Source organism: Camellia sinensis, chromosome 3 (assembly GCF_055761805.1).
Source record: "Camellia sinensis isolate YWXY chromosome 3, ASM5576180v1, whole genome shotgun sequence".
Lineage (NCBI taxonomy): Eukaryota > Viridiplantae > Streptophyta > Magnoliopsida > Ericales > Theaceae > Camellia > Camellia sinensis.
The window spans coordinates 200626686-200649322 of record NC_138963.1 but is presented as its reverse complement, the minus strand read 5'-3'; the positions used below and the strand labels follow the sequence as shown (position 1 = coordinate 200649322).

General features: G+C 40.4%; 1 protein-coding gene and 1 long non-coding RNA gene across 2 annotated transcripts; both read left to right on the top strand.

Annotated features, from left to right (window-relative positions):
- The first annotated feature begins 1901 nt into the window (after positions 1-1901).
- Positions 1902-2999, top strand: LOC145821249 (uncharacterized). The gene is made up of 2 exons (XM_082917762.1): positions 1902-2028; positions 2133-2999. Exons 1-2 carry the CDS (start codon positions 1966-1968, stop codon positions 2874-2876), a joined length of 807 nt encoding a protein of 268 aa, XP_082773888.1. The 5' UTR covers positions 1902-1965; the 3' UTR covers positions 2877-2999.
- Positions 3000-5833: 2834 nt separating this feature from the next.
- On the top strand, positions 5834-6616 carry LOC145821248 (uncharacterized). Its single transcript, XR_014363273.1, has 2 exons — positions 5834-6119; positions 6216-6616. It is a non-coding gene; the product is annotated as an uncharacterized LOC145821248 (long non-coding RNA).
- Positions 6617-22637: the final 16021 nt, after the last annotated feature.

Below are 22637 nucleotides of genomic sequence, written 5' to 3'. Positions count from 1 at the left end.
CCACTGTCTGACCACCCAAAGGTAATGGAGCACGGGCCACGATGCAGCCACCTCGATTCTCTGCAACCAAGTTGCTCAGTAGGAAATTGAAGCCCTCAACTTGATGGATGGGGTTTCATCTGGTTTTTGTGCCTAGGATGAGCACCAATTTCTGTCACAGAAGAATCGTGTCCTGATTGTTTAACCCCGTCATGAAATAGTTCAGTTGCTTCTTTGTCATTTGTAGGCGGGCCTTCATAAAAGTATGTGCGTGTAGTCCTTCAGCCCTAAATGAAAAACACAATGTAGTCCTTCCTCTTGAATATTTGTGAAATTATGCATTTATCGCTTCTACACATAATTGTTTTAATTGTAAGCTGTGTGAACGAAATGCAAAATTTCCATGTGTGCCCTTTCTTTTGTCTGTTTCAAAATCTGTATGTGTTGGGAAATTCTGCGTGTTGTTGTCTGTGTTTACGCAAAATTTTAAGGTTAACAGCCACATGTTGCAGCCGTTTGTTTGTGTTCCTGTAAATATTGATTGCAATACTTTGCAGGAGTTGTCGTCATTGCATCTGATGGATATTGGTCACCTCGCACCAACAATGTTAGTTTTCTCCTTAAAGACTTGCTACCAGTTGGTTTGGTACATATGTTTGTAAACAAACGAAATCCATCACCAAGGAATACGCTGATTTTTTTCCGGATCAATTCTTACAGCAGCCCTTGTACTTTTGTGTTTGTGTTATTTGTTTTGCAGTAGGAAATTTTGAATGGCCTCGCTTTGCACCATCAATTTTGAACTTTTGTTTCAATTACGTCCATTTGATTTCAACTCTTCACTGTTTTGTATCAGAAAATATGCATATACGTGGCAACTGTATTTTTTGTTGTAGTCAACTTATAACTTTACTGAACTTACATAATCTGAATCAATTGACATTACAATCTTTGTTTTAAAAATGACAAACGGCATTAGCAATTTGACCGAAAATGTCCACGAAATTTGAAATGGACTGTCACAATTTAGGTAGTTTAAAGTGCATCGATCGAAATTAGACGACGGACAAAATGTGTACACCACCCCTGTAATTTTCCCTTCAATCTAATTTGTATGATTTGCTCTTTCATAAGGGGAAGGAAAAGATTGAAGACAATTGCCGAACAACATATCCAAATGTCTGACACTATCGCTGGCTCTTGTCGAAAGCGGCCAGTTGCACCATTCATTTGTTACAGGTACTAGTTCTTTATTTTGACAATCTGGAATTACATATTTCGTACTGAAATTACGCGCCTCGTCGAAGTTCAGTTTGTGATGTTTCAAATTGGTTTTGTTCCGCATGTCTGAAAAAGTTTAACTTGGTGTCGATTTAGTCCCGGATGTACGAAAGCTGTCTTATGCCGATTTCAGGGCCAGCGTGACATAAAAACTTGCATATATATATATATATATATATATATGTATTCATATTTCACATTTAGTGATGATAAGCTTGACGATGCTTGCATGCAGCCAGCAACAATTCAAGGAAATGCAAGGGCCAGACAACACTCGACGAAAAATGGTGAGTGTTGAAATCTGTATTCTCTATAATACAGTATGATGGAAACACATCGCTGGGTTGCTATCCACACGTTGTATTGAATGGTCGTAGTGGGCTTGTGATTGTTTCGCGTTTGTAGGATTGTAGCATGTAATAATGTCACCTTCCTATTGTTTTTGTAAATTTCAATTCGTTGTAAAAGTCCAGCTACGTTTCGTCGCTGACTTTTTGCTGCAACTGTTATTTGTATTTGCAATCTTAATTAATTAGCAACAATGCACGCGGATTGCGTTTGGCATAAAGTTGTAGTTACAATAATTTCGGACTCATAGTTGTTACTTGTCTTGTACGTCTGTCATTTTCTTGGTTAAAGACTAGAAAGGAGATTGGGGAAAGGTGGAAGGCACTCCCCTCTGATGAGAAAAAGAGGTTTGTCGAAATGGCTAAGGCGAGCGCTGAGGAACACGCCAAAGTAGTACCATGTGCACCGAAGTCTGAAAAGGTCATTACGTACTTCATGTTTTCGTAAATGCATTTGCCTAGGTCCTGCTTTGCTGACATTGTTGGTTGTTTTTTTTTATTAATTTAAGGGTAAAAAATGTGCAGGGTAAAAGGCAACTCCGCATATCATTGAAGTCAATTGTTGAGCTAGTTAACCGGTTCAACGAAGCACAAAAGCAGGCAGTCATTGACATTGGGTTTGCTGGCCTCCTGGGGATGAAGTGTACACGTATAGATCACGACTTGTGCGCATGGTTGGTACAGAACTTCGATCCTGACAGTAGTTCATTGAATGTCCATGGTTGTCAAGTGAGGCTCACGTGTAAGGCAGTTAATGTTTTATTGGGAATACGGTGTGAAGGCGATGACGTGCAGTTGGCTGGGTCATTGGAAGCATATCCCAATATCTACGATGAGGTTGGAGTTGTTAACGGAGTCATTCCTTTGAACAAGTTGAGACTTTATCTGACCGAGACTGCTGGTGCGGAGGACGAGTTTCGGCGGAAATTTGCGCTGTACGTGTTGGGGGCCATGTTGTGTCCTACCACAATGACCGGGTTGAAGCCATCGTTCATTCATGCCGTGAAGGACGTGAATCGTATGCGAGCTTGTAATTGGGCAAAGTTGACACTGCAATTCCTTCACAACGGTGTTCGCAAGTATAAAGGTCATCGCGGTGCAACTGGATGTGTTTTCCTGCTAATGGTATGCCAATACCTTGAATTTTTTTTTTCCATTCCCCCCTTCATGTGTTTCATGCATTGTTCTGTCATGGTTCAACAAATTGGCCTTGATTGGGACATACAATGGTACCTGCTTTGTGAGTACGACAAACAGCACTCTTCCTGACCAAGTATGGTACTTGCAGAAATAAATTTTGTGTGACTACCGTCATGAATTTAAGAACAAAGAGTACAGGGCAAAAAGTATGCTGAACCTCAATGGAGGAACCAATTAAAACTACGTTGCGAAGAGGGGAACATGTACATAAAAAATTTTTCTTGGTTTCATCAATAAAGTCCTTGGTGTGCTGTACAATTTTTTCCCCAAAAAACATTGCATGATATGTGCCTATAAAGTTGACAGCATCCTCAACAAAATCGGTATGCTATGTACGTTCCACTGCAAAATTGAGAATAATGAATGTCATTGTTACTGAATATAGTTCATTTCTGTGGGAAGAACAACTTAATTATGGTATGCCCCTTAATGTCCACAGCTGTTGTACCTTGATTGTGTTTGTCTGAGCTCGACTACGACGCGGTCCACACCTCGGCTTCATTATTGGGGTGATACCCAAATACGGGAGACGCTGCGACGTATCAGAAGGAAGCAAAATTTCCCAACAATTGCGGTAAGCACTCCTACCACTGTGCACATTTCACACCATCGACCCACTTGTCTTCAACATACAATGTCAGACTTCATTTATGCGTTTCTATGATTAGGTGGAGTTTGATTACAGTAACGCCGATGATGCTGACATGGATGCATGCCATGTCGAGAACCAACAAACAGGACAGTACAATGAAGTCCGTATGAGCAATTTGGAGTCCGACATTCGTGAAGTGAAGGAAATGATGAAGCAAGTTCTCCACAACCAAACAGATTTAATGGAGATGTTGCGACATTTCGAAGGCACGCAAGTTGTTCGCAATGACAAGGTAATCCATCCAAGCATTACGCAATTTTCACACAGTTGAGCCACATCATTTGAAGATGGTTTGTAAGACTAAGTTCACGAATGTGTATGTATAATTAGGTGGAAGGCAATGATGTGTGTATCATTAACCTCTCCTCCAATGTTGCTCAACTGAAGGACATGCTGAAGCAACTGCTTCAACGTTTCAGTTTGGGCTGCAACGAACCGTTCACTGAACAAACCAATTTACGTGAACTGAAGCAAATGCTACACCATCTCATCGAAGGTATATTCTCTACACCGCAACCGGCAGGCGTGGCCAAACAGGGTGTGGACCCTGCTGTTGGAGTCGAGGCGCATGAGGATGGCGTGGTCAAACCATCGGACGAAGTTAACCCAATGGAGTGTAATATTTCAGATGTACAAGGGGTGGATCACCAACAACATATTTTGAAGGGAACCTTGGCAAGGGACAAAAGTCATTTGCATGATGGGCACAAGCTGAACATCGAAGAAGGTGGCGACAACAACAAGGGAGGCCTTCAGTCAGGGGAAACATATGAAACTGAAGATAAATACAGTCCTGACCTTCAGTCAGTGGGCGTGAAGAACGTGGCGTGCGATGTGCATACTTCTCCTACTAAGCTTGGCAAACCATTGGGAGCAACTGGAATCGTTAGAAGAAGTGCAAAGGGAAGACGAAAAGGAAAAGGAAAAGGAAAAATGTGCGGAAGTGGAGTTCAAGCCACTGAGGTCGGGGATATGCAATTGTGCATCGATAGCAAAACAAATAGTGGAGTTCACGACAGCAGTTCACCTGTGGATGTTGATGGTGTGGACAACGTGAACAAGGTACAAATACTGCCTTTAATGCCCCACAAGTTGTGAATACCCAATTCATGCCCACATCAATAATGTGAATCAGTAATTTTACAATCATCTGTGTTGTATTGTACTAGTTGTCAAAGAATTGCATGTTTGCAGTTATGACTGCTGCCATATGTTAGTACACATTTCTAACAAACTCCGCACCAAACATCACAAGTTGGGAAAACTCTGGGGCTCACAGTTTTTACATCATTTCACGTTTTTTTTATGACTACAGACCTTGTAATATAAGCTTCAATACTTTTATGAAATGTGTACTGTTAGTTGGCTGTTTATTTTTGTAGGACTCGTTGACGATGTTGGACAGCGAAGGGTTGTTATCGGCGGAGGAACTAAAACTTCTTCACTATGTATTTGACGATAGCAAAAATGAAATGTATTGTTTCATTTACTACTTGCAAATTTTCAATGACAGTCCACTGTGAAATAACTATCGTTCTAAGGATCATTTATTGCTTGTAGGGACATTGTTGTTTCCATGAATCTTCATGGACGGGCATGTGAAGTTGGCACCCGGCGTGACATGCGCACGCTCAAACCAGGGTCGTGGCTATCCGACACTGTAAGTGTTGGCTGCACAAATATGAATCTGCGTTTTGCAGTACCCCTAACTCAGAAACCTTTCTAATCAACTTGCCTTGTGTCTTGCATACAATGTTCCAGCCAATCAACTTGGTGGTGGTGCAATTGACTAATCGACAGAGGGATTTACACAATGACGGGAGGCACACTGATTGGTTCTTTCCCGTATATCTGTCGGTAAGTAAGTGTTTAAAGCTACGTTGTGTATTGTGTATGACATATTTTGACAACTGTTTCCGTCAATGACCTTTACGCATTACACATGCAGACTATGATTCTAAATAAAGATATGCAACCTCTGGACCATGAACATATCGTCACATCATTTTTCGGACATGACAGATACACTGGTGCGATTGATGCATGCCAGAGGGTAATATCAATGTTCATCCCGTTATATTAAAACGAAAATATGAAGGCCATTACATGTTTGCATGGCCTCTAAACAAGGTCTGCCGTTGTGTTTTCGTGTAGATTTACGTGCCTTTCAATTACAGAGGAGTGCATTGGTTGTGCGTTAAAATTGATATGGTGGACCGTGTAGCCTACCTATTCGACTCAGTCCCATCCAACCGACCGAACAAAAGGAAGCTAAATGCAGCTAAAATTTTGGTATGTCCTTCTGGTGCATTTCTGAACACTACAAAAAACTTGAACATCCTTTACGTAAACCAACTTCAACCTTGTGGAACAGGTTGAAACTATGCACGACTTGCTGCAACTACACTTTGGAAATGATTATGTTACAGACGTGCGTACCTTCCACCGCTGCATGTTAGACGAGAGGCCAGTACAACAACTGGATGAGTAATCCACAATCCCTCCCTCACATTAATGTCTAAGCTGCATGACTGACTTAATGAACCTATTACGTATTGACGACAACTTTAATGTGAAATTATTTTTGTAGCACGTTTGACTGTGGGATGTTCGTCATCAAATTCATGCAGCAACCTGATTTAAGCCCCGGTCCACACAAGGTACATTCTACCGCTTAATTTCCATTTGTCAATCAAATCCTTCCTCGTACGTCCTCCAATTTTAACTGATTTGTCTTACGATTTTTGTGGACAAAGTTCGCTCCCTCTGTGCGTCATAAGTTGTTGGTTGACATCGTTATGGATGTCAATAATGCAAAGATCGCAGAGTACCGGGACTGCCTTCATATGAGCAATGCCACAAGCTAGGCCAGTGATGGGAATGGGCTGCCAGTACGCCACTAATTTGGGTGGCAATAGGACTTTAACTAATTTTTTATTCTTTGATTTCAATATGGATGTTAATTATGGGTCCCCAGTATTGTTTTTGCTGGACGATGTAAATATGGACCAACTGTAAACATGGATCAAACATGTCGATGTAAACATGGATCAAACATTTCGACGTGGCTGCTGACTTAGTACTGTTTTGTTTACGCATGTTTCTTGTTCGGATGAATGCGACTGTAACTGTATATAATTTACGGCTGCTTTTGTTACCGAAGTTAATTTATAATTTAATTACAAAAAAGGCAAAATTAATTTTCAAAAATGAAAGAAACCACATTATGAATGAAAACTCAATACTCTTCGTAGGTAAGTTATATATCAGCCCATTAGCACATATGACTCCAGCCAAAAAAAAACTTTCATGGCTTACAGGGAAGGATAAAAAAAAAATAAATCAAATCTACATATCTGCTGCATCATCAGCAGCGTCTTCTGAAGAGTTGTCCGTACTGTCTGACTGACTGTCCTCATCCATTGTCTTATCAGACTTCGCTTCGTCCGCCGCCAATTTGTCATCGGTCAGCCAATCAACGTTCTGCTTGATAGCGCCGACTTGCCGCTCCAAACTTGACAACCGTGTGTCCACTTCATTCAGCCTTTCGTAGATAGCTTGCAACTGCTGGAATACAGGAGCAACATGAGCTTCAACAATAGCTTCAATCTTGTTCGAATCGGACATTTTGTAGGAATATGTGTATGGTTTATTTTACTGACTACTTTTTTAAAGGAATGTACAGATTCATAATATTACACAACACTATGCTGTAAGTATTTGTAATATATGGTACATGACTTGTATGTTTGCAGAAGACCTCATGCATTGTGACATACATCGTATTAATTTCTCAAACTGGCCGAATTCATCTTGCAAAAATTCGTTCCTTCTTGCATGCACCAAGTCATCCGTTCAGTACCCCTGATCGTCCATTATTTGGCATTTCCAACACACATGCATTGTACCTTCCATCAGTACTAGCCCACTGTCATTGATTTCCACACCCACAGTTCATCATACAGTCACATTCGTCATTTGTATTTGTGCCCCAAGCCAATTACATGTCTACTCATCCATAAAGGTTAGCAAAATTGCTCTTATCAGATACATATGCCGTTCCAATTGCACCGAACCTTTAAATGCAATACCCGCAGTCATTAAGTTGCTTTTACGCAGTTTGGGTAGTTGTTGCCACCAAACAACAATAAGTGTGTTCACGTCTTTAAACCTACCACCAACGTATTAATGACTATGGGTTGAAGGTAATTTAACATTTACAACCAACCACAAAAAGGTTGCAACCAGTGTTGTTTCCTTTGCATTTGGGTTTGTTTTTGCGTCCATATATTCTTCGTGAACCTGCGAAAACAAAGTTGGACTCAATCAAGAAGCTTCACACCTATGGATGCACACCACGGTAAACGTGGTCGTGGACAATCACTTGCAACGGCTGGCAGCTCCCGACCGAAGTCACCAGAATTGGATTATGCAGGTGGGTATATTGATTCCTTCGGTGATCGACGTTTCTTTGAAACAGGGTTCCCACTGTGGAGTTTTGAACCTCTACGGGATTACAACTGCACCCCAATACAAGATGCTTGCCTGGGGAAGTATTTTGGAATTCCAGTTTCACTGTTTGCCAAACGAGTTCAGTGTGAACACCACTGTCGATGTGCTTTCCTGAAGGTCACAAAAGCCCGATCGGTTGAAATGCAGCGGCAATTCCCTCATGTCAGCGACTCCCAACTTAGGCATCGTTTGCAAAGTGAGGTTGATCAAATGACTCGTCGACTCATTAGGAACTCACAGATAGAGGACGCAAAGGCAGAGTCGAAGATACATGGATCGAACCCGACATCTGCGATAAAGGCTATAATGGAGGATCCTGCACTGGTGTCGGACCCTGACCTTTCAGATTACTCAGACTCCGAAGTTGTTGATTTGAGCGAGGATTAGCAGACCTGGACATGTGTATGACATAGTAAGCGTAGTCTTGTGAGATGGCATCGTCGCGCGAAAATAAACGACTTAGAAACTAACAGACCGTCATACTCTGCTAACCATTGCAACGGTGCATGCATTAACGTCTTCATCAAAATGATTTGTTGAAGGTATTTTTTTGGCTCACCGTCCTCGACTAAAATCTGTCTTATGATTTTTGTTGGTACGATGACAAGGTAATATTTTTGTAATGTCAATGACCGATATCAGAAACTATCATTAACCTACGTTTTGTTGATTACTTCATGTTTGTGAATCGTTCAATATGGACAACAAGGTTTAAGTGTCGGAATCATTGCCTGGAATCACAAGCTGTAATTGCAAACAAAAATTGTGCACAACCAGCCAACGGTCTCATACACTGTTACCATCAATATGGGCACAAAATGTTTTGTTTTTTCAAAGACGACGGTTGTGTGGAAGCATACCCCATGGGGTCAACCTGTGCATTACCAATTTTTCTCCCATTGTGCATTGTTATGAACTAATCAGCTCCCCTTCAAACAAAAAAATATACAATAGACCATGCAGAAACAGAGTATTGATATTCATTAATGAAGAAGTCAGCACGATGGTGAAGAAATGTACCACGCATCCTACATCTGCTTTCAACTTGCTAACAGATAATAGTTGAGGCCACAGATAAGTGACAAACAGATACTAGTTGACAGATAACAGATTTGCCAAATCTGTTAATTACAAACAAACCTGCAACACATAACAGAAGTTGTTCATTACAACCAAAATTGATGCACCCAGATAAGAGAACCTGCAACAGAAAACAGGCCACAGATAAGTGACAATGCACCGAAAAAATTCAGTCATCCACAAAGCATCCACAAAATTCATCCACAGAGCATCCACAAAAATGAATCCACATACCATCCACAAAATTCGTCCACAGATCTGCCAAATAGCATCCACAAAGCTCTTACAATGACACCAATGTTTCCCAAAATTCATTACAGACTAACATTATAAGTCACATCATAATAACTTATAAAATTCATTCCGTACATTCATTCCATAATAAAATTCATTCCACAAAGCTATTAAGTTACATAAGTTACATCATAATAAAATTCATTCGATAAACATTACTTACATAATGAAGTACAATACAACAAAAACTGGTACAAACTTCCATTCAATTTCCCAAAATACAAACAACTACGAAAGTTACATGATCAAGTACAAAATGATAGAAGGGCTGTGCTACATCCCCCGAATTTGGGGGCCCCTAATCCCCCGAAAAATCAGAACAAGGCAAAAAAAAAAAACATGCCCAAAACGACGTTGCTTTGGGCATTAGGGGGATTAGGGGGGGCATTTTTAGGGGGACAAATCATTTCTCAATGATAGAAAATAGCAAAATGATTTGTCCCCCTAAAAATGCCCCCCCCTAATCCCCCTAATGCCCCAAACGACGTGGTTTTGGGCAATTTTTTTTTTTTTTTTTTTTTTTTTTAACCGGTTTTTTTTTTTTTTTGTTGCCTTGGTTTGAAATTTAGGGGGATTAGGGGGCCAAAAATTAGGGGCATGTAGCAAGGCCGTAGAAAAAATAATGAAATACACCATCGCTTTGATTATATTTTCTATCCTTTCAAGCCTTCGACCATGGTCATTTCCCAAGTCATGAAGCCTCGTCCTTACATCGTTGAAGTGTTCTACTGTTAAAGCATCACCAGCTCTAGTGTTGGAAGGGATTGTGGACATAACGCCTTCATCATCTTCAGCCACGAAGTTGAAGTAATTGCAATGGGGAGTGGGAGTGGTACTCTACAATGCATGACAATCAGTTAGTTGAATACGACAAATATTACTGTGACTACTAAAGGATTAAAATTTCCAATACATACTTACATATTTTGATGGGCAAACAAAGCACAAACGCCCTTCATTTCCATTCTTATTGTTCTGACAATACGTATGGCAGCGGTTCTTCCACAATTGCACAGCCTCGTTTGTAATCTTATGTTGCTAATGTTGGAAGAAGAAGCCATTTTTAAAATCCGCATACATGAGAAATTTGTAGTGGTCTGCTATGCTTCTGTTTGATGGGGTTAATAGCAGGTCTAGGTTAATTTGAGGGACAGAGTGTGTCTTTACTGAAAACATCTATTTGTTCAAACTGCCATGTTTAATAGCATTTGCACAGAGGTTACACAGACTAAACTGTTAATAGCATTTGAACAAACATCGCAGCTCAATGTACACACGTAGCATTTTGAAACTGAACAAATACAGCAGTTTCAAACATAGCATTTGTGATTAATTACAGACATGTTACACACATAGCATTTTCAATCTGAACAAACATGGCAGTTTTACAAACATATCAGGTCAATGTCAAGTAAATTATCAATCACACATGTTAAACAACTATTATCAACAAATCATGCTGAAGTGAAATGATTAGGGGCAGATTGTTGGAGACTGTGATTCAGTAGTTATCAAACTGAAATAGTTATCAACAAATGACACATGTGATTTTCAACAAAGCACACTGAAATACTTATCAACAAATCAGTAATAGTTATGAACATTTAAGTTCAGTTTGATAATAGTTACCAATGTTGATAATAGTTAATTCAAGTCACGCAGCTAACACATTAGTTGATAGCAGTTCATTACAACAATTCTTGCGTGATTGACAACAAATTCAGCAAAATCACATTATCAATCACACATTGAAAATTACACAACTATATGCATTCGTTCAACTAATTATCAATCTGCATAATCATACTATGTTCTGCAAAGATGTGATCCTTTCATTTTATGTTGGATCAGTTTCTGCGTATTCATACTACGTTCTGCAAAATTTATACTTTAACTCTAAAAGGTAAATGCATAAATGTTCGTCACAATATGTGCCGCATTTTTCAAGCATACCATTTATCTATCTGCATAACAGTAATTTTCAAATATATTTTGTGAATCACAACCCTAACTTTTTTATTTCAGCGTTTGGAGGACGAACCTGGTTCATCTATGGCCTGAAAGCCCACGTTATCGTCAACAAATTCCTTCTCTACAGCCGATGGTGGTCGCGGTCGAGCTATGGTTCGCGAAGCAGAGAAAATGAGGGCTACAGCGGTGGGTTGGGTTTACGAGTGGGTGGCCGTCGGGAGTGGTCGCCGGTGAGGCTGGGTTCGGTGGAGGAGGAGTGATTCGGTGGAGGAGGAGTGAGTGTGACAGTGAGGGGGAGTGAGAATGAGATTGAGGTGTATACTCTGTATAACCTGTATAGCAGAGCCGGAAAACGGAAATTTATGTTTGGTTTGCATTTGGGAGACGAGTTTTAAAGAAAAAAATTTCTAAAAAATTGTTTGGTTTTAGTTTTTGTGAAAAAAATTTCAAAATCACTTTCTCTCACTTACATATCAATCAATCACTTTTTCTCTCTCCTCTCTCCTTTCCAATCACTTTTTCTCTCACACACATCTACTCAAATTCTCCCAAAATATCAAATCATTCCAAACTCCCAAAAAAACAACTCTCCCAAAATACACAACCATTGTTAACATAAATTTCAGAACATAAACCTTACACTTTTGATCATTTACCATGTGTATTATCAAGAAATCAAGACAAAATGACATACCTGAATCCATTGATGAACGGTTAAACGGAAGCGTGATTATCAATGAACTCTTTGTTATTGATTATGTTATTACCTTCTAATCCTTTCCCATTTGGTGCCTTATGTTTTTCCTTGAGAGGATTTAGAAAATAAAATGGCAGTGTTCTTCTTTTTTCACCTTTTTCACTTGGGAAGGAATACGGACCATAACCTTTTAAAGGTTGTAATTGGTTTTCAAAACTGAAAGGTTGTGGAAGTTAAAAATGAATGAAAACCAACTTTAACCATTATTGGTTTTAATTTCTATTTATTGGTTTTCAAAACTGAAAGGTTGTGGAAGTTCAAAAGGAATGAAAACCAATTTTAACCAATATGTTTTAATTTCTATTTCTGCCTGTCATAGAAATAGAAATTATACAACTAGCTAGTATCTACACATTAGGTCCATAACACATATACCCTTAAGCCTATTAACTAAATTGAATCACTTAAATTGTAGGCTTCTTATAAATGATAACACCACATTTAATTATGTGGTCCCATTGAGACATTATCTAACAATCTCCCACTGGACCACATATGTATCCTGAAAAATGTGCTTAACTTTACTGAGCTCAGAAATTTGTTATCATAACTTGAGGGTATCCAAACAATCTTGTCCATTAACTATATTAATATAGGATCAAAGCGGTCTTCATTACATCAATCGTAACTCGACCCACCAATGGTCACGTATACTAATACAGCTAAATGACATAGATCAATCATGGATGCGTAGCATGGAAATTACATGTGATGTGATCCATACATGGCTATTTCCAACTGGTCCTACTTAACTTTATTGAGATCAATACTTCACAATACGTAACAGAGCGTAATAAACAGAATATTTCATTTCTGCAGAAATTAATCCAATTACATAGCTAAAACTCGAGGCTGACATAAAGCAGTAATATAAATACAAACTCCCACTAAACCAGAATGTTCTCAAATAGAACAACACCCATCTGAGCAGTGTGCTCATGAAAAACCTTGGGTGGTAGTCCCTTCGTAAGTGGATCCGCTATCATGGAGTTTGTCCCAATGTGGTCTATGGAAATCTGTTCACTCTGCACTCTTTCTTTTACAACTAGGAACTTGATATCAATATGCTTTGATTTTGTCGAGCTGCTGTTGTTATTTAAAAGAACAAACCTAAAAATTTTTAAACTCTCTCCCCAAATTTTTTTTCAAAAACAACTCTCCCAAAAACAAACCAAACAGTCTTCATTTTAATTTTTAGTCCATAAGCCAAAAAATCACTAACAAAAGACAGAATGAATTAAGACTGGGACCCCCTTTCCCCGTACAAGGATCCTCTCCTTGCAAGCCCCTCCTTGTGCCCGTCCTTGTAGAGCCGTCGGGCCTACTTTTAGGCCCAATTTTGATAATCCAAACCGTTCAAATTTTCTGATTTATTCAGTATATCATACCTGTAAAAAATCAAGTTGATTTATTCACTGTAACGCCCTAAAAATTTACCCATTATATATATATCAATGACATGCATTATTTAAAGAAAACACTTCAATAATTCATTATAATATTCATCAGAGTCTTACTAAACAAAAACATTACATGTAACATCAAATTTAATGCCCTAACGGCTTACATCTTTCCAAGCCAACACTTGGACACAAAAGTATGAGTTCTAACTCAAATATAAATAAAGCCCTAGGCTTCAGTGTTTACTTGTACTAACAATAAAATAAAACAAATAACTAGAAATAGTCTTCAAAGTCCAAGTCCTTCCAAGCTAAGTCCTTGGAGGTAGCTTATCACCTGAACCTGAAAATGATGTTCCCATAAAGGGTGAGCCACAGCCCAGTAGAAATATACTAAACCACATATAAGCAATGAATAAAGCAATAGCGTTCAACAGATGGTTAACCAAGATAATCAATTACTTCATTTTACAGTCTCATGACACTATTGTCTAAGATACGTTTTACTTTCCAACTTTATCAACATGGCTCAGAACCTGGCCAAACTTACAACAGTGAATTATATATATCATATTCACATTCTTCCAATATCAACAAACAAATGAGACTCAAGCTCAAATCAAAACACTTCATACTTCCAGATTGATACACATTTTAGTGTTGTATCAATAAAACACTTCTATATAAATAAGCACACATAAAAGTGATGCTAATGGAGTCCATCCCCTATCTCCTCCCAAACAAAATCCGGTTTAGAGGTCCATCCCCTATCTTCCCCTAAACCGTGGAGTACATCCCCTATCTCCTCCCACACAAAACAATGTATGCAAATGCAATGCTCAATCAATACACGTATTTTCTGTATCAATGCAATAGTCAAAAATTAATGACTTAACCAATGTGATTAGTTTCAGTTATTCCTAATCCACATGCAATGTCTACAACAATCACGACTATCCTCCACCGATAGCCCAAAACAGTTATTTCTAGACTGCAAATAAATATATCAATATCAACAATTCAATAGGTAAGTGATTTAAATTACACAAATACTCCATTTAATCAATGAATTCCTCAATTTCATGAATTTAACAAAATTCCCCAATCTCCTGAAATTAATTATACAAATTAATTTATTATTACAACTAGGGTTTTTCCCAAAATTACCAAAGCATTTCCAACATATCAAAATACCAAAACTTAGAACAAAACTTATAAGATGGAGTAGGAAATCCCTACCCTTGAAGAAAAGAACTGGAATGAAAAAGATGACGAAAACCAAGGTGCTCCAAACCCACGATTGTTCAGATTAAACGGAAGCCCTTGACCCTCTCTATCTTTTTAACAAAGGACTTAGGGTAGAAATACACTCTAAGTAGATCAAACCTAAGAGAGAAGGTGTGTAGGGAGAGGGAGAAGACGGTTCTAGGGTTTTAAAATAAAAAAGGAGATGAAAAATGATCCAGAAAGTCGGATCTCGGATTTTTATACCAGTCGCCCCGCTCGAGCGTGGAAACCCCCGCTCGAGCGCCACTCACAGACTCCCGCTCGAGCGGCCAAACTCCCGCTCGAGCGGCGAATGCACACTCGCAGAAGTTTTTGCAGACATGTCCCCGCTCGAGCTCCCAACTCCCCGCTCGAGCGTTATTCACGACTTCCCGCTCGAGCGTGTAATCCCCCACTCGAGCGGCCAACACGACACAGGACATACTGGATGGGTGTATTCCCCGCTTGAGCGTCCAAACCCCCGCTCGAGCGGACAAGCCAAAATCTGGGCAACCAGACTGGGTTCCTAAGCTCAACCAACCTACTCCAAATCTTCCCAACACAACCCAAGACTGAAAATAAGGATTAAAGGGTGCAAACAACATACTCTCAACAATCAGCTCCACAGAACCTAAGTCTATATATAACAAGTAAAGAAAAGGGAAACCGAGATCGCTATATTCACTCTCTCTGCTTCCAAGTCCCTATGGAGCCTCCCTTTCTCTTCCCTGCCTTGGCGCGCTCGCCCTCCAATTCCCTCTACAGATCGCCTACTCTGCTATCCACCTCGTCCTTCTGCCTGACCAGCTCCTCATTATTGCTCATAGCCTCTTCATGTCGCTCGACCGCGGCGGCACAGGCTCTTTCGGCCTCGTCGATCTTCTTCTGCTCGCCAGCAAGTTGGAACTCGAGCGACACAACCTGGCGGCGTGTGTCCTCCAGCTCCGCCTGAACCGTTTGCAGCTCAGTGTGGACACTCTCCCAACTTGCACTCTTCTCCTTCAACTTTGCAAGCTGGGCCTTGGCTTCATCTGCCTTGAGTTTGCCACCCCCCGCCTTCCTCAGCAGGGCCCCTGCTAAGGTGGTTACCTCCATTTGAGCGAAGTATAACCCCCTTAGCAGCTCAGCCTCGTTGAATCTGGAGGCCGAGCGCAAGGCTGCCTCTTCTACAATCCCTACAAGGCGATCTGCCCCTGCTTTGGCTGGGCCTTCTTCTCCCTCCAGCCGCCCTGCGGTCCTACCGACTCCTCCTTCTTGAGGTAGAAGACCCCCCTGAGGCTGTCCCTCCCTCCTTGGCCCAGGGCCAACAGCCTCATCCTCCACTTGCCTTTCGGGGACGACCTTTGCGCCCCCTACGGCGATCGCCGCCGCCACTGGCACCACTTCCATGACCTTTGAGGCAAGCATTTATTACGACAACACCTCTCCGTCGGAACAGGACCCCCTTACCCTGAGCAAGGTAAGGTACAACATAGGCTTTCGGCAAGGAGAGCAGGTCGGAAGGGACAACGAAATGATGAGAAAAGGATATAAGCAAATGTTGTAGACAAGAAAAAGGTTAAGTTCTCTATTTGGAATCCTCTCCCATATACTCTGCTTCTTTCCAACAACTTGCTCGTCCGAGAGTTCGCTGGGGGACTACTACGTTCCCCGTTGAACTTGCCTGCAGGTTATCTGGTGGGCTTGATCATTTGGACACGGCCTGGAGGAGCTTAGACCTGTCTGATCCATACACTGGGACGAACAACATTAACACATAATCACTGCAAATTTCCTGTCACAAACATCATATCCAAGTACAACAAAATCTATTACTTTCAAAACACAAAAAATTAAATTTAAAAAATATGAAAATACTAAAATAACATAAAAATAGCAACTTCCTAACCACCTTTTAGGGCTGGTTTGGCATGTTTACAAAAAGCCAAAAGTCAAAAAGTCAATATTTTTACTTTGATCACATTATTTTAAGTCACATCACCTGTCACACACATCATTTCAACCCCTAACCCAAACGGAACTCATATTTCACAAAAAGTGAAAAAATACATTTATTTATATTTAAAAAGTGAGGAAAAAAATTGGACTAAAAAAGTGCAATTTTTGTCTTTGTGGATGAAAAAAATGTGGATGTTTGGGTTAACTTTTTGACTTTTATAAAAAAATGTGTATTAAAAAATTGTATAAATTAATGTGTAAAGCAAAATTAGAATTCGGAATTGTGTAGGCCTAATTTTTGACTTCCTGTGAATAGTAATAACTTTTTGACTTTTTGGTTTTTTTTCCCAACTTGCCAAACTTGGCCTTAATATGTAGTGTCACGTACGTTTCCGTTTCCCTCCCAAATTTGGAACAAAAACCAAAGTCGGCAGACAGCGCTTTTGAAATCCCACAGACGCAGTACTTTTCATGATGACACACATGCCGTAGCCTTTCTAATCTCACCAACTCATTTCCATTTCCCATACAAATTTCGGCTACTTTGCTGTCCCTCATTCTCTCTCCATTTCGGTTTTGCTGTCCACCTCCAGTAACACACTCTCTCTCTGTGTCTCCATTTCGACTGCGCCAGGTCGCCGACGGTAACAGTCACCATTTTCTCCGGCATGTGTGAGTCTGTCTATTTTTTATTTCGGAGCACATTATTATTATGACCTACTGTGTTCCACTCGCACGACATTACCATTTATGAACTATGAAACTGTTCCTCCTTAGGTAATTGAAACCATACGTACGATTAGGTATACAAACTACACGGGTGACAAACTGATATTGCCATTGAGGAGTTCCAAACTGACAGACGGTCTTCGTTGAGCAGTGTAGTCGGGTTTTTATTTCTCTGCATGAAGGTAAGTTGCGTATGGGTGCTGTTGGGTTGAATGTCCGATGTGGCCCTGTTTCAAGTGTGCGCATTGGTTGTTGATTCGGGCTTCAAGTCGTAAATACTATAAAACGAGTACAACATATGGCCAATTAATTTTCGTAAAACAGTGGCATGCCATATCTGCATAAATTAACGACAACATATCGTAGTTGAAAATAAACGAAAAGTACCACTCGTACAATGCACGTACGACTCAATGGTCCGTTGATTGTAAGTTGTTAACAGTCAATTTCGTTTTGTTACAATGTGGGACTAACGTTCTTTCTGCATCCTTATGAATATTGCATGCAATTCTTTGCAGGAATTATCGTAATTGGATATGGGCGACATGTCAGACAATGCGAAGCAACTGTGAGTTTATGTCGTTCAGTATTTGATACATTTAGGTTTGCAAGGTTATGTTTCCTGTACCTACTAAATACCACGGTCTGTTCGTGTATGGCATATTGTGCCGTTATGTACTGCCATCAGGAGGTTGTGCGATTTGAGTTTGACACATTTGCGATAGCCTCAAATTGCACCATGAATTTCGTGTAATGGATTAAAACTGTGTCGATTTCTTACCAGAATATGTGCACATACGGCACATGTCGCGTATTCTGCGGAGAGCATTTGTGAAATCCATAATTCACTGAGTTATACTAAACCAATTCGGTTCATCATTTTCGGTGACAACGGAAAACGACGTTACCAATTTCACGAAAATGGCACAACTTTTGAAATGGGAAGGCAAGATTGACTAACTTGAAAGTTAACCGACGAAGATGATAGGATGCACAAAACGTACATACCACCGATGTAATTTGGCCTTCAACAAAATTTCATTTACGCTGATATTTGTTACAGGCAAAGGAAAACATTGAAGGCAAGTGGCAAAGGTTCAGGAATGGAAAGGGTTGACATTACCGAGCCCCCTCGTCGAAAGCGGCCACTTGGGCCATTTATTTTTTACAGGTTCGATCCGTGTCCTTCAAAGCGGCTCACAGTACGAATCCCTCTCGTCAGAAACATGTGACAGTATTTTTGCACAATTCTGCATTACATATTTTGAACTCATAGCTTGCGCCTGTGCAGATTTCAGTTTGTACTCACAAGAAATTAAGATTTTAGAGACCAAAAGTAAGGGCCAAAATAATTTGGACCATTTATAATTTTTGTTGCAGAAATGATGTGGTTATTATATTTTTAGCAACCAAAATTGGACATTACGGATGCATTATTATATGTAGTTGGGACCAAATTTGTTTGTGTCACAAATTGTGTACGTATATGTATATATATCCATCCATATCTAACATATACTTGCGCCGAAATTGACAATGGTTGCAGCCAGGAACAATTCAAGGAAAGACGAGAAGCAGACAACCCCGGACCGAATATGGTTAGTGTGCAGACATGTAGTAAGTAGAGTACCGTGATGGAAACACGTGACTGCTGTGATAGCAAAGTATGGACTTCTATTCCATGCGCGCACCAGTCATGTGCTTCCATTGTGTCGCATTCAGCGATTTCCAGCAGTCATAGAAGCCATATTGCATGTTCTTATAAACTCCGATTATTTGTAAAATTCCATGTCCGTTTTTATTTCAACTGTGTGCGAAATAGTAATTTGTATGTGCAAACATATGTCAATACCAGAAAATGTGCACACATTGCGAGTGATACAACTTTTGCTGACAATTATTTTGGACTTACAGCTCCTATTTGTCCTGTATGTGCGTCACGTTGGTGTAACACTTACAGAGCCGAAAGGATATTGGGGAAAGGTGGAAGGAACTCCCCTGTGATGAGAAGAAGAGGTTTCAGGACATGGCTAAGGCAAGTGCCAAGGAACTGGGCGAAGAAGTTGCAAAGAAATCTGCAAAGGTACTTACGTGCTTAGTGTTTTCGTAACTGCATTTGGGGAGGACCTGCTATCGACACAATGTTGGTTACTTTTTTGTATTAATGTTCACGTTAATCACATTGCAGAGTAAAATGCAAGTCCGCATATCATTGAAGGCAATTTTTGATATCGTGAACCGGTGTAACGAAGCACAAAAGCAGGCAGTCATTGATATTGGGTTCGGTGGCCTCCTGGGGTTAAAGTGTACCCGTATAGATCACAACATGTGCCAATGGTTGGTACAGAACTTCGATCCCGACACGTGTTCGTTGACTGTTCATGGCCGTCACCTGAGGCTCACCTGTGAGGAAGTGCATGTCTTATTGGGTATACGGTCAGAAGGCAATGACGTGCAGTTCACTGGTTCAATAGACGCATATCCCAATATCTACGAAGAGGTTGGAGCTGTTAAAGGAATCATTCCTTTGAACCAGTTGAGAGTTTATCTGACTGAGAGTGATGGTGCGGATGACGAGTTTCGGCGGAAGTTTGCGCTGTACGTGTTGGGGGCCATGTTGTGTCCTACCACAATGACCGCGTTGAGCCTGTCGTTCGTTCATGCCGTGAAGGACGTGACCGGTATGGGGGCATGTAATTGGGCAAAGGTGACACTGCAATTCCTTGTGAAAGGTGTTCGGAAGTATAAGATGAAACTTCAGCGCCAGGCAACTGGATGTGTTTTCCTTCTAATGGTAACGTAATCGACCGTTGTTTGTTTGTACCATGCCGATTACATATTTCATCCATTGCTGTGCATATGGTTCAATAAAATGGCAGTCGTTGCGAAATACAAACTTACCTGTTATTGAACAGCATGACAAATATACCTGTACGGGCCACATTTTTTGTAACCACGAAAAGCTTATCTTTTGAACCGGAAAGCTGCATGGGGATTCTGCCATCGAGACACATAAACACATACATATGATTGTGTTGTAAGTTGTATGCATTGTTAGCGAATACGGATTACTTTGCTCGGAAGTGTATAGTAAATATCTTTTCCCCCTTACAATGCAGCTATTTTACTTGGATCGTTTTGCCCCTCCCTGCAAGAGTACGTCGGCTACTACACGCTCCATCCCTCGGCTAAATGATTGGGGTGATGCCGAAATACGGGAGACGAGGCGACTTATGGGAAGGAAGCAAATGTTGCAGCAACATGAGGTAATCAACCCATTCGTTCTGCACATTTGACAGCATTGCCCCACCTGTGTTATGGATAACGGTGACAGACAGAATATGTGTTCCTATGACTAGGTGACAAGCACCGACAAACAGTGACCCATTCCTTAGCGTACGTCATATTTTCAGTTTGTCCCTCCCTATTTACTCTGAAATACTCGAACTTTTGGGGGGAAAACATGAAGTTTCCATGTGGACGATGTTGTAGCCTTACAAATTCAATTTTATGTACTACTTCTGTTACGAAATGAATTTTCGTTAAGCCCTGAAGTCAGATTTTTGGAAAAGCTTGAAGATTTTGGTTTTTTAACCTTGTAAAAAGGTCAAAACATTGTCGTTCAGTTATTGTTAGTTAGTTTGTAATTGAAAGTTTCTCTTTGTTTATGTAATTGGGAAAAGGTAAAGTGGTAAACATGGGATCGACTGTGAAGTTTTTATCCACACCAGATGAGCATCATTTACAACAACATTTTTTTTCCATTTCAGACGAATGGAGTAATTAATTTTTATTAGATATATTTAATATGTAAAGTGTGTATGTACACATATGTTGTGTGCAACTTAAGAAAGCAGACGGAAACTTTACGATTCACAGTTGAGCTCGATTAACGATTCAGTGCATTACCATTTTCATTTATGATTTGAATCCCGATTTGACAACTATGTTAGGTGGAGTTTCATCCAACAAAAGCGGAAAGCAACGACATTGATGACGCAATTGACACACACCATGTCAATAACAAACAGAAACCACGGATTGATGATGTTCGTTTGAGCAAGGTTGAGACTGACATTGGTGAACTGAAGGAAACCATGAAGCAAGTGCTTCACAGCAATGCGGAAATAAGGGAGATGTTGCTCAATTTCCGAGGGAAGGAAGCTGTTCACAATGCAAAGGTAAGCAAAAGCAATCAGTACACATGCTTCACACAGTTCACAGAGGTTACTTGAAGATGAAATATCGTACCAGGTTAATGTATGTGTTTGTGTGATTAGGTGGAGTCCACTGAAAGAAATTGTAACATTAACATATCCTTCAGCATTGGTGAACTGAAAGGAATGCTGAACGAACTGGTTGCAGCTATATTGTCTGGGAAACAACCGTTTACTGAACAGACACACATTGCTGAAATGAAGCAAATGATGCAGCAAGTGCTGGCAGGTTTATCGGAAACAGCACAATTGGCTCGCTCAGAGGAAAAGGGTGTTGACCCTACCATGGGAGTCGAGTTGCATGATGGCGGCGTGGTCTTCCCAAATTATTATGGTAGCCCAAATGAGGGTAATGTTCAAGATTTACAGGGGGTGGATTGGGAGGACAATTATGTGAATGGAATGTTGTCCAATGAGATAATTGATATGCACGTTGGACAGTTGCGTACCGTCCAAGAAGTTGGGGACATGCACAACAACCGTCGCCTTGCGTTGGAGGAAACATACGCAAGCGAAGAAAGCAAATCTCTTTCAGTTCAGTTTCTGTCCATGAGGAACGTTGCAAAACAGAGTTTATCTTCGTTTGATGATTTGCAAACCTTGCCACCAATGCGAGGAGAAGCAGACAATGTGCATCCTTCTGCTGGTAAGGTTGCCCAAACATTGGGAGCGGGACAAATTGTAACAGCCACACGAAAGGGAAGAGGAAGAGGAAGAGGAAGAGGAAGAGGAAGAGGAAGAGGAAGAGGAAGAGGAAGAGGTGTTGAAGCGACAGACGTAGGGGATATGCATTCGTGCAACGATAGCAAAATAAGTACTCGACTTACTGCCGAAAAATTCCCAAGTCGCCACATCACTTCACCTTTCGTATGTTTCATTACCAATTGATGCCGACAGCATTACTGATCATAATAGAACCATTATTTGTGTTGTATTTTAATATTTGTCATTCTACTGCAAGTTTGCAGTAACAAATGTTGTACAATTGTCTTACAGATTTCGGACAAACTCCTG